The sequence below is a fragment of the Mesitornis unicolor genome, unplaced genomic scaffold (genome assembly GCF_000695765.1).
Source record: "Mesitornis unicolor isolate BGI_N332 unplaced genomic scaffold, ASM69576v1 scaffold2167, whole genome shotgun sequence".
Classification (NCBI taxonomy): Eukaryota; Metazoa; Chordata; class Aves; order Mesitornithiformes; family Mesitornithidae; genus Mesitornis; species Mesitornis unicolor.
In genome coordinates this window covers 3,913-17,050 of record NW_010195509.1, presented here as the reverse complement: position 1 = coordinate 17,050, position 13,138 = coordinate 3,913, and the positions used below count along the sequence as shown (strand labels likewise).

At 45.8% G+C, this 13,138-nt stretch overlaps 1 protein-coding gene across 1 annotated transcript; it reads left to right on the top strand.

Moving 5' to 3' along the window:
• The first annotated feature begins 1,430 nt into the window (after positions 1-1,430).
• On the top strand, positions 1,431-12,909 carry SCHIP1 (schwannomin interacting protein 1). Its single transcript, XM_010188123.1, has 7 exons — positions 1,431-1,501; positions 5,065-5,183; positions 8,145-8,262; positions 8,912-9,109; positions 9,258-9,381; positions 10,719-10,812; positions 12,468-12,909. Exons 1-7 carry the CDS (start codon positions 1,445-1,447, stop codon positions 12,517-12,519), a joined length of 762 nt encoding a protein of 253 aa, XP_010186425.1. The 5' UTR covers positions 1,431-1,444; the 3' UTR covers positions 12,520-12,909.
• Positions 12,910-13,138: the final 229 nt, after the last annotated feature.

The window sequence follows — 13,138 nt, the reverse complement described above, 5'->3', positions numbered from 1 at the left end:
CTTTTTTTTTTTCCAGATTTATTGTGTCACGATCCATCCCCTCAGCCGGGAGAGGAAGTTAATTTAGCAATGGCAGGAAAGGACACAATGAGTCAGCGGTGGAGGGGAACTAAAAATAATGAAATATCCAGAGAACAACTGTTTCATTTGGGAATTATAGTTACAAAGTAGCATCCTGGGACAAGAATGAAATTAAACAATCCTGTTTATTACTGTTTTTTCCTGAAAATTCAGAGTAGAGTAATGCCATAGTGCATAATCTGTATGTTGTTAGAGCTGGTAATGTAACTAGGATGTGCATTTGGGGTGAAATTATGTAAGTATGACTTGGATATAGCATTTAAACATATGAACTTTGTAGGGCTATGAAAATTATTCACCTAGCATGTAGCATAGCTGTGTTGCACCAGAAGTAGGTACTTTTCTTGCTGGTGTGCCCCATTCTGAGGATCACTGAGGATCCCCTCCCCCGGCATGGGATCTCTGCCTCCCACTGCCCATCCGCAGCAGATCTGGGTAAACGTTGCACACCATGATGGGGTCTTGGCACGGACTGAGCAGGATTTGTGCAGGGTTGGGGAGCGGCAGCTGTGTCTGGGATGCCCAGATCCACGAGCAGGGCTGCTGGAGGCAGGAGCTGGTGCAGGTCTGGGGGCTGCCACCAGGGCTGGGGTGCTTGTCTGTCCCCAAGCGGGGAGCGGGCAGTGTGGTGATCCCTGGGCTCTGCCAGCCTGTGGGATGGGTGGCAGGTTAAGTCTGGGCAGCTTTTTGAACTCTTGGTTAATTCCTAGGAACCTTGGGGTTTTTTGCACCTTAAAAAGCTGGTTTAGCCAAGAAACAGCTCTTTGGGATCCTTGCTGGTGTTTTTCATTTAAAAAGTATAAAAACCAAAACTTCATCTTGTGACTGCCCACCCTTGAGCGGCCATACAAGGGCTAGGGACCGCTCCGGCTCTGCCCATGTTTATTGCTCCAGCCCAGGGCGTTTCATTAGGATAAATTCCACAGTGAAAACCCCGGGAGAAAGCCCCTTCCTCTGGCCGTGCCTACACCGTCAGACTCGGACTTTGACATCAGACACCGGGTTTTTTCCTGCCCTTGTGTAGCCAGCAAAGGCTCGGGGTTATTTTTATCCAGCACTGGCAGTGGCTGGAGGAGAACACGGCTTCCCCAGCCCTCGCCTCCCTCTCATCAGCTGGCCCAGGCTCCGGCGCTGCCGTTGACTTTATTAGGGAAAAGCAAGGTGCTCTGGAGGCAAGAGCAGCCAGGGAAGCATCCCGTGCAGGGGGACAGTAGACTGCCACAGGTCTTGGTTCCGGGAGCCAGCACTTGGTCCCGTGGTGCCGATGGAAGAGTGGAGGAAAGGCTGAGATGCCCCGGCGGGAGCGTTTGAGCGGCCACGTGAGGACCCGAGAGCGAAGGAGATGAGTAGGGAGGGTGATGGCATGGGTGACGTCATCAGGAAAGCAGCCGCGCCGGCCAGCGAGGGGAGTTATAAAAAGGTAAGGAACAAAAAGGCGTCCTCTTGGCAGGAGGAGACCGCTCGAAACACTGCCCAGTGCCCACCCAGGGTGCTGGGTTTCTGGTGCTGAAGCAGGGAAGCACTCAGCGGCATTCAGCACACTGGCATGGGGCAGCATACCTTCCTCTGCGTTTCCATAGGACTTGATGATAAAGAAAATGTAAGGAGATATTTCCAAACGTGTTCTTGTACCTCCAGACCACTGGGTTTTGAGGCAGCTTGCCACGTGGCTTGAAATACACAAGTTTGCCTGGGTTTTCTGTTTACCAGCAAATCCATCATGAAGAAAACTGAGATAAAAACACATGTTCTGTGGTTACAATTGCTGTTTGCAAATCCAATAATAGACCTTGTACTTTGCAGAGATAAAATAAGGCACTGCCCTCTGGGTCTCGAACTTTAAATATAGTAATTGTCCGTGGCTGGTAATGACAGACCCTGGCAAAAATAGCCTCAGTGGCCTGGCTGTGGCCTGGGAGCAGTCTGGTACTGGTGGATGGCCCCTACATCCAACCTCCATGTTTTAACCCCTCAGTAATTCGTGATGTAGTTAAAACTCTTCCCTCTCCAAATAGGCAGCACTGTAGCAAAGCACGCTTGGTATTCGCTCTGGGTTCATTACGCATCGGTACAACCCCAGCAGTGCCGTCAGCAGCCGGTATTTGGAGCTGGCTGCTCTACCCAAGCCAAGGGGTTTCCAAGCACGATGAGGAGCCTGGCAAGTCTCTTGGCACCAAATAAATCTGCCATGTGCAATTTTACATGCTATTTGGGGTGATGTCTGTAATGAGTAAAGGCTGTTAGTCCACTGCCATGGGCGTCTGCTCTCCATCTCACATCGGGTCAGGCAGGGATGGCCCCGACATCAGCAGTACCTCCATGTGCCCCCAGGAATGTCAGATATTGGAGAAATTCAGGCTCTCAACCCAAAATGTGGTGTTGAGGAGCTGCAGCCTGGTGGGGATGGGACAGGTGCTGGCACACATAGAGCACTAATGGTTGTGTATAACCTGCAAACAGTGATGGCCGTGGATTTATTAACAGCGATAATTACAGCAGGCAATGGGGCTGTGTCCACTGCAGGAAAGGCTGACCCACTCCTGGCAGTCTGGCTTTACTGGGACAGAGGTGTAAAGGGTTTTACGTGGGGGCAGGCACGGCTGTAATCTGACATTGTGATTTTTATTTGTGTACTTAGACAAAGGTAGCAGCTGACCTTCCAAACTGGAAGGGCAACAGTAAGAAGGAAAACATCCGCCCAGAACCGTTTGGTCTTAAAAATAAGAAGCATTGTTTAGTTCAGAATAATTGTCTGAACCAGACTTCAGCTCTACACCAGACTCCTCTTTCAGAAATACATACATTTTTTTTTGATTCAGTGTCAAAATAACACATTTAAATAACATAGGCTTCTATTTTTCTTGCCAGTACCTTTGCATTTTGAGTATTTTGTTCATTATTTTTTATATACTGGGTAAGCGTATTTGGTAATCGAAAACCCACTTGCAGTTTTCCTTCTCAATTTATAGTTTTCAATACCCAACTCGGGATGTATAATGCAGCTGTTGAGTAATTTATCTTAAGCCTAAAGTCCAGTTCCCGTAGGTATATTATATTTCTTAGTAACTATTCCCTATTTTATAATAACAACAAATAGGACTCTTAATTTCTTTATGGTCATTAGTCTGTGCCTGGTTTATAAGATGGGATATTCTGAGCCCACTGTTATTTAGTATCCTCAGTAATGACCTGGTGGAGAAAACAAATTGCGCATTGATTAAATGCACAGATGTCAGACTGGAAGCAGTTGCCGTCTTGGTGGGAAATGGAGCAAAATTAAAAAAAAAGACCTGGAGAGACAGCACCATCTGAGAGGGGTAAATACGTGAAAGCGTGCCTATATTTATATGTATTTTGGTGCAAAGAAGAGTCATTTTCAGCACATTTCACCACACCCCGTTTTCATGGTGCTGAGGCAGAGAGCTGTCCCAGCTGGCTGGAGGAGGTGGAGATGCTCTTTGACCTCCTGGTTTCTGTAGGAACACAAGGAAATTCAGAAGCAGATGGGGAGATAAGGGAGAGGATCATCTGAGCTGGAAAAAGCGTGAGGCTGAGGATCCGTGACTTCAGGAAATATTGATGTGCTGAGGGATGCAGCTGGCTCTCGCAGGGGGGACACCTGCGTACATCCTGAGATGGGCAGCATGAGGAACCAGCACGGGCAACCCAGTCCATTAATAAGAATGGTTTCTCACTCATTTTTACTTTTTTTTAATTTTTTGCCGTGCTGCCTTAACCAACAGGGCTGGCTCTTTTTTTCTTTGAAATCTAACTACTTCTGTATGATCGAGGCATCAGTTACTGAAACCTGAAAAAACAAAGCAGAAAACGATACTCAAGCAGTCTGAGTATTCTTTTCTTCAGAAACCAGGAGCTGAACCCGAAAATGCAGTACCACTGGATGCCATGAGGGTTATTTTGAATATTGTTAATCTTTTAAATAAAAGGAGTTGGCTACAAATGAAGTATGTGTTTTGGTAAGGGATTGACAGTGTGATAACGTAATGTATGTAGTCAGCGCTGGAGCTGGAATTAAATTATTAGCTCTTTTAAGTTAATAATTTACGTTTTGTTATATCTCGCTTCCTTGTCTCAGAAAAAGGTGCTTTATTTTTAGTTAGATGGAATATGAAAAGCACAGTTATATTAATTAACACTGTGGAAGCAGCCCGTGCTTGTCTGCTGTGTTTTGTTGGGCATTCTTGACTGGGTGTTTTGTGTTATTTTAAAATGAAATGTTTGAGGGCTTCAAAATGTTCCTTCTATCAATAACTTGCTGTCTTGTGTGAATTTGTTGTTGGCGTTGGCACATAATCCATTAGTGACAAACACTGGGATAGTACTGGTGCTAATTTTGAATCTAGGTCTGTGATTTTCATTTATTGCACATTGATTACACAGGCATCTCCATAATCATTGATCGGTGATTAATTACAAAGCGCTTGCAATTAATGTCTATTATCTATCCATAATAACCATTAACTATCCATGAACTGTGGATAATTTGATGGCAATGGTTAAAAATACATCTCTAAGCACACTGGCAGGACGAGGATTGTGTAGTCTTGGAGGCTGCTCAGGGAAGCGGAAGATACCAACATTGCGAGTGTCATCTCAGTGGCTGTATATGGATATGGGGACAGATATCAATATATGTATTAGGTGTATATCAGATGTATACAGTAGATGTGTATATAGTTATTTATCTATCGGTGTGTAGAGAGAAGAGAGAGAGATGCGGATGGGCTGTGTGGCCCACGCAAGTGTGGGAGATGGCTCGGAGGGTGCTGAGCATCATGAGTTTCAGGACATGGTTTAGTGGGCATGGTGGTGTTGGGTTGACAGTTGGACTTGATGATCTTGGAGGTCTTTTCCAACCTTAATGATTCGATGAATCTGTGAGCGTGGTGGTGGGACAACCCTCCTTCCTGCACGCTGGCAGGACCGGCAGCTTCATCTTTTCTTGTTGCCCTTCCCTTTCAGGCCCAGAAGAATGAGCGGGAGTCCATCAGGCAGAAGTTGGCTCTGGGCAGTTTCTTCGACGATGGCCCGGGTCTTTACACCAGCTGCAGCAAGAGCGGCAAGCCCAGCCTCTCCTCCCGGTAAGCAAGGCGGCCTTGCAGCCCAAAACCTCTTTGGAGGCCAAAAAAGTGTGAGGTGGGAAGTCCTGAGCCCTTCCATTCAGAGAATCCCTCGGTTTTGGCTTGCAACCATATTCTTGAATTTTCCTTGTTTTCAAACAACGTTTTATGCTCCAAACGCAATAGTTGCCTGTTATGTAAATAATTGTAAGCAGTATGCTAAAATACTAGGTTAAAACTGTATAGAAGAGAGATTTGGATGCTCAGAGGATAAAGTGAGCAAGCGAAATTTTCCTGTTAGATTTCCTTTTGGTTTTTATTTACGATCTCTGCCCTGAACTGAGAACGGTGGTGGAGGTATCATGAGTGCACAGCTGGAGTTACTGTTGTGAAAACAGTTGATTCATTTTGTGTTCCAAGGAGATCTTTACATTGAGTTGCAAAATACTGAGAACTTTGATGTCTGATTTCATGCCAGATGTGGATGTCCAAAAGCAGGGCAGGGCTTGAGGAAGGGACACGGTCCCAGCAGTCCTGGGTCAGGCAGCATGGTGACAGTTGGTGAAAAACCAGGAGTTTGTGAAAGCGCCTCTTCCTTTAGTGGCTGAGGAGGTGACAGACTGCTGGAAGCAGATCTGACGCTGCTAACTAGCCCTCACCGGTCCTGTGCTGCTTCGAGGCAGTTAATCTCACACAAGAAATTTTTAAAAATTAGTTTTACCGCATCTGCCTGCTGGACACAGCTCCATCCCCAGGGCTGGCCCGTTGCATACCATGGATACCTCCCTTATGCTGATTTTTTTAAATTTCTACACCAAATATACTCCGGAAAGACTTGTTTATATATGTGCAGCCACTAGGAGTAACCCGTGGTACTTGAAAAGCATCAAACACCTCCCACATAAGGAGTGAAGATCTACCTGTTGCCATGGTGTGGGAGAAGAAAAAAGCCTCAGAGAGACATAAAACCAGGAGGAATACTGTTATTACACCAGAGAGGTACAATTGTGAAATTAAATTGAACTGCAAGTCATTTGAAAGAGAAAACAGTTTTGCTCTGTGTAGTTACAGCTAAACCAGGAGCTGCTATCTTGTAATTATAGCACAGGTCTAATTAACGCTGCGCGGCAGGGTTTGGCAGCTGTGCCACGAGAAATTACCAGCTGTACCTGAATGCTTTGGCGTTTCATTAATATTTATAGTCCAGGCAAAGCATTACTATTGCACGCTGCTTGTTGTAAGACCTATAGGAACCGTTACGGGTTCTCGTTTTCTCTCATTTCTCTCATTTTTTGTGCTTGCATATGAAATAAAACAGTGCTTCCATATGAAATAAAAGGGTATCAATTGCTGGGTTTCAGGTGCTAGTGTCATGCTCTCGAAAGATACGGTCTGTCCACCACAGCTTCAAAGCTTGTGTAGAATTATAGAGTATAATCACAGAATTATTTGGGTGGGAAGGGACCTTTACAGGCCATCTGGTCCAACCCCCTGCCATGAGCAGGGACATCTTCAACTGGATCAGGTTGTTCAGAGCCCTGTCCAACCAGACCATGAATATTTCCATGGGGCATCTACCACCTCTCTGGACAACCTGTGCCAGTGCCTCACCCTCATAGTAAACAATTTCACTTATTAATGGTATCTATTTTATGGTAATAGTAACTAAGAAATTCCACTAAAATAACTAGAAAATAAGAGTTTACCACCTGTAAGTACTGATATAACTCCCAGCTCACCGTTGGGAATGAGGAATATCAGGCAGCAGAATGTGGCAGCGGGCTTGCCCCATCTTCAGCAGGTAGCAATGGGGTAGAATAGACCAAGAAGGCTGATAAAGTTGACACCGGCAATCTCTACTTTCTGGGGTTAATTTTTAATGAATTTGGACGTTGTGCAAAGCCTGAGCAGATTTTGTAGGAGGCAAATGAGCCTGACACTGATGTCAGGTGGGTAAATTGTCCTGGGGAGCCTGGACTGTATGGGCTTGGCTGGTGGCTGCAAAGCTGCTCCACAATGTGAGTGTCAGCAGGGGCTTTCACAGATACCCTTTTGGACAAAAAATCTGTTCCTTTGTTTGCTCTCAGAGGCAGATCTGAGCAGAGGGAGCCATGGGGTCCACCTGGAGCTTGGTATGCCATGCTCTTCCATGAACATCATAAAGCGTGTGTTACCTGGCTGATGACCTGCTCTGCAGTGGCTTTTGGGGATAACTGTTGAGTGACCCAAAGCCAGGATGCTCTCAGCTGTGGAAGTGCTTTTCCCTCTCAGCCTGTGCTGGGATGTCTCTGCCCTGAGCCACTGCATCCAGAGAAAATCCTTCCTGGGGCAGTGAATTTGGGTGATCTTAACCTGTCCAAATTGGGTGATGGTATGGAGGGTCCAGAAAATAACAGTAACCATCTCTTGAGGTACAGCAGTGCCTCTTGGCCACGAACAGGCTTATTATCCTTCTGAATAAATAGTTTTAAATGTTAAAATGGGTTTTTATAAAATATAATATTTTTTCTGTATCTTTTATATATATACACACACACACACACATATTTATAATTTATATATTTATATAGACTTTGTTTAATACAATAATATAGACACCTGTGATGGCAAAAGCTCTGCAGTATCTCGGTAATTCTGCAGTTCATCAGTAGATGGTGGTAGAAGCATTGTCCTTACCATGCTGCCAAGTTTCCAGTCCCACATTTAGCTGTTGCTCAGAGATGTCAGCGGTGGGCAGCAGCCTGCCGGCTGGTGGTCCTGGCTCAGCTGTTGGGTAAGGAAACACCATCTTCTTGGAAAAAAAGTGAAAATGGTTATATTTTCCTGCGGCCAATACAAAATCAGGACAAGAGCATCCTTTCATAACGTGAACAACGCGCTGCTGACAGCACCACAGCATCTTGCCCACACAAGCCATTGGCGTGGTGGGGAGAGCCGGTACAAGGGAGCCACAACGTCACCTCTCCCTTTCCCACCCCACAGATTACAAAGTGGGATGAACCTGCAGATTTGCTTCGTGAACGACAGTGGCAGTGACAAGGACAGTGATGCTGATGACAGCAAGACAGAAACCAGCCTGGACACGCCGTTGTCGCCCATGGTAGGTCTGATAACCCATCCCGCAGAGGCTCTGGAGCATGGAAACCATAGGGCATTCGTAACAGAAGCTGCTAAAGAGCTATTAAAATATTAAAATATCATTGCTACCCCCCAGAGCAGCATCTTCAGCCATCAATAAAAGAAATGCAAGATGCTGAGGGGCAGGTAGCAAATTGCCACTGGCCAGTACAGAGCTGCTGTAGAGCAGATGCCTTCATGTGAAGGTGTTCCTTCCTCCTTCCTTCCTGCCTTTCTCTTTGGCTCTGATAATCATCAGGGCAGCAATGGATGTGAAGCGCTATCAGCTCCCACCAGCTTTCCTCTTGTCTCTTTTTCTCTGTGAATATAACGGAGGCCCCAGATGTTTTCTTCCAGGTTAACCAGTCAGCCCCTTCCACACCTATTGATCTCACTGGCTGCTCTTTCAATTTTGAGTTTTTGTTAATAGTCAAGAGGGCCTATCAGGGAATTACTCTGATTTTTTAAAGATAATCTTGTGGATTAATTTAATTTTTTTTTAAAGACATTTATTCACCTCTTCTGTAGAAATGTTACCACGTGTAAGTGTAAAAAATACGTTAACAACAAACTTCTTTGCCTTCCTCACGGCTGGGGTGACGGGGCACTAATAGCTGCATCTGCTTCCCTAGAGCAAGCAGAGCTCCTCCTACTCGGACAGAGACACAACAGAGGAAGAGTCAGAGTCTCTCGACGACATGGACTTCCTCACAAGGCAAAAGAAACTCCAAGCTGAAGCCAAAATGGCCTTGGCTATGGCGAAGCCCATGGCCAAAATGCAGGTCGAGGTGGAAAAGCAGAACAGGAAGAAATCGCCAGTAGCGGATCTTGTAAGTGGGGGCATGGGATGGCGTGGGGGGGTAACGCAGTCGTTGATGCAAGCTTGTGAGAGGGGGATGCCTGCAATGCAAACTGCCACTGTTCAGGGATTCAGGTAATTTGAGGAAAATAGTAAAAGTGTGAAAATTTTCTTTTCAGCTGCCACATATGCCTCATATAAGTGAATGCCTGATGAAAAGAAGTTTAAAACCCACTGATCTAAGAGACATGACTATTGGGCAGCTACAAGTGATAGTCAATGACCTCCACTCACAGATAGAAAGTAAGTGATACTTATTTAATTATTCTTTGGTATGTCCTGTTTAATTAAGAGCAGTTCTCCAGGATACACATAGACATGTTGATATATATGTAATAAGATGAGTATATGGAAGAGGCACACCACAGAAGCTGGAGATGGAGTTCTCTCCAGATTTGCCTGCTTCTGCCTTTTTCTTTCCTTTTTGCAGTTTCTTCTGAAGCACTCACTTGGCTTCATAAGAGGAAGGCTGGAGCATTGTGCCAGCACCTCATGCACCACTTATAACTCAAAATCTGGTCAAGTGAAAATACTCGTGGGAAATCTGCGTGTTCTAGAAGCACCTGCCATTCATGACTTTATGGCTGTGTCTTCACGTGATGCTATGCTGTGGGATAAAAACCTTCCATAAGTGGAGAAAACCTCCAGTTTAGCAAACATCCCAGGGTAAATCCACTCTTGCAGTGCTTCAGAGCCTCTCATGGGGAGGTTTTTGTGCCAGGCGAGGTTTAAGTTAGGTATTAGGAAAAATTTCTTTACTGAAAGAGTTCTCAGGCACTGGAAGAGGCTGTCCAGGGAAGTGGTGGAGTCACCATTCCTGGAGGTGTTCACAAACAAGTAGATGTGGCACTCTGGGACATGGTTTAGTGGGCATGGTGGTGTTGGGTTGACGGTTAGACTTGCTAATCTTTTAGGTCTTTTCCACCCTTAATGATTCTGTGGGTCCTTGCACTTGCCCACAAGGATGGTGCCCCACCACCTCATCAGTCTTTGCTCTCTCCAAAAGATCCAGGTGGAATTTTTTCCCCCAAGGGATCTCCATCTTCCAGTTAATTAATTAACAATTTTGGGAGTAGACTTCTCTGGTGGCTGTAGGTCAAAAGAAAGGTTGGGTGGGAGCTGCTGTGCTTCTCCTCCTCTGCAGCTCTGCTGAGGATGCCGAGCAACACTGTTGAGTTGTGATTTCTTATTTTGTGTGGTGTTAAACCAGTATGTGACCAGTCAGAACACCAGTTCTGGCAGTGAATAATGGGCAGGTCCAGCCTTCAGGAGACCCCATGCCAGCAGGTTGATTTTTCACATGGTCCTTTTGGTTTTCTTCTTCTTCCCCATGTTTTGACACAACCCCAAGCAAGAATCAAATGTCACGAGCATCCGTCTTGAGCAGAGGGGTTACAAGTTTTCCTAAAAGACACAAAAATCTTGGAGCCTCTCTCTGGTATGTGGGTATCCTCCAGGAAGGTCCATCCTGGTTCTCTGCACCAGTTTACGTGTCAGATAGTGGGGAAGGATGATGTGCAGGTCCCAACCTGGAGTTCCCTGGGACATCACAAACTCATCCCCTTTCTTCCTGGTGCCAGGCTTGAACGAGGAGCTGGTGCAGCTGCTGCTCATCCGGGACGAGCTGCATACGGAGCAGGACGCCATGCTGGTGGACATCGAGGACCTGACCAGGTGAAGGAGGCTCCTCGGGGTAGTTCTCTCTCCTCACAGGTCCCAGCTTGCCATCAGCAGTGTGTAGAGGGTTTTCTTTTAGCAGAATTTCGGTACTAAAGCTTTTGCCATCAAAGGTAAGGACTGAGCAGGATGCTGCTCTCTCCTCCAGAACAAGAATTCTAGGCTCTCTGGGTTTGGAGGCTGTCAGCATCTTTCAAGATCTCCCCAGATGCAGGTGCTGGTGCATGCTCTTGAATTGGTATTTGAAATAATGATGCTGCACGCCCTCAGCGCATCCAAGGAAAGCTGGTGAGGAGTCTGGAGCACAAGAATTATAGGAAGCAGCTGAGTGGACTGGGGTTGTTCAGCCTGGAGAAGAGGAGACCAAGGAGAGACCTTATCACTCTATACCACTAACCTGAAAGGAGAGTGTAGCGAGGTAGGGGTCAGTCTCTTCTCCCAAGTAACTAGCAGTAGAATGAGAGGAAATGGCCTCAAGTTGAACCAAGGGAGGTTTAGATTGGATGTTAGGAAAACTTTATTCACTGAGCGGGTTATCAAACACTGGAAAGGGCTGCCCAGGGAAGTGGTGGAGTCACCATCCCTGGAGGTGTTCAAAAACCATGTAGGCATGCACTTTGGGACATGGTTCAGTGGGCATGGTGGTGTTGGATTGACAGTTGAACTTGCTGATGTTAGAGGTCTTTTCCAACCTTAATGATTCAATGATTCTATGAAAACAGAGGCACTCTTAAGCCTCAGTGTCGCCCCAGCCCTGTCGCTGGGATGAGTGAGAGCCCTTCTGCCTCTGCCTGCAGGAGGACTTGACCACCAGGAGAATTTCTGCATCTCTTAAATATGAAATTTCAACAGCTGATAAAAAGGAAAGCCTTGCAGAATACAGGCAAGGCTCCTAAAGGGCTCCATCTCCTGGTCAGCAAGGCTTAAGAGGTGTTTTCCTTGTGATGCACTGCAGAAACATCAAGAAGTACTGAAAGTTTTGGCAAAAAAAAAAAGCTGAAGAAGAAAGTGCACCAGTTATTGTCAGTGTACCAGGACTGCTGTTCCAAAACTGAAGCATTTGACTTGCAAAAAATACAGCCTGAATTTGTTTCTGTAAAAGACCATGATGCTGCTTAGCAGCTGGTGGAGATTTGATGGTGCCTGGAAAAAGTTTCCACCACCTGGGGTGGCCATGAGGGATTTGGGGAGCAGTTCTCATGCTGCCTGGGAGATGACGGCCTTGGGGACAGGTTGTCACTTCTGAGTCTCACAAAGCACCATTGCTGCTTCCCTTACTGAAGAACGAGGGATGAAAGGGCGGGATTTGGGATGGGGGGTGGACCTGGGTCAGCAGGCAAACGCTACCACCACCACCTCGCATTTCCTTCTGTGCTTCGGGGAAACACTTTGCTTCCTAAATGCAATTAATGGCAATTTAGGAAATGTAATTTATTTGGAATCTGGTGGGGGCTTTGGTGCGTGGTGGAGGGCGCTTGCTTTCCCCATCCCAGTGACGTTTGGCGCTGGATGCCCTGGCCAACCCAGCTGACCCAAAACCGCTCCGCCCCTTCCTCGGTGCTTGGTTTTTCCTCAGGAAAATGTTACTTTTGGTTGCCTGATGCTGACTGGGAGCACTGGGAATAACATGGCTTCTTCCCTCCGCCCCCTAGACACGCCGAAAGTCAGCAGAAGCACATGGCAGAGAAGATGCCGGCAAAATGAAGCCCAGAGCCGCGGGAGCAGAGGTGGAGCGAGGCTTCGTTTGGCTTCTGTGCGTGTCCCAGCGCTGACGTCCACGGCGGCACACGAGAAAAACCAGTGTTAGTCATTGACCATGTCTGAAGCTTTATGTCTGGTGATTGGCCTCTGCTTCTTAATTTATTTTAATTTTTTTACTCGTGCCACTAAATATCAGGCATTTTAATATTATTACAAAAAATGTACAGTACTTATAACATTATAAATCATGGGTGAGAAGAGAGGGTAGTTTAACTTTATTTTTGTTTGTTTAGAGATTTTCAGTTGAACGATATTTTACCATTGACTACTTTTTTATTCTTCACTGTAGTTTTAAAATAAAGAAACTGTACTTGACGGTGCTATACAAGTCAAAAAAATACATGCCTGCCTCGTAGTGAAGTTGTAGCTTTCAGTAATATGTATATTTTAATCAGTTTTCAACATTTTGTGAATGTTGACTACCTGACATTCATTTTTAGATGTGCTATTAACATGCGGTTGGATTCAGAGAGTTACCTTGAAAGTTTTATGTATAAATATGTAAAATAAAAGTTTAAAAAATTGTTTCATATGATACGTCTTTTTGTTGCCTAGTGGTTGA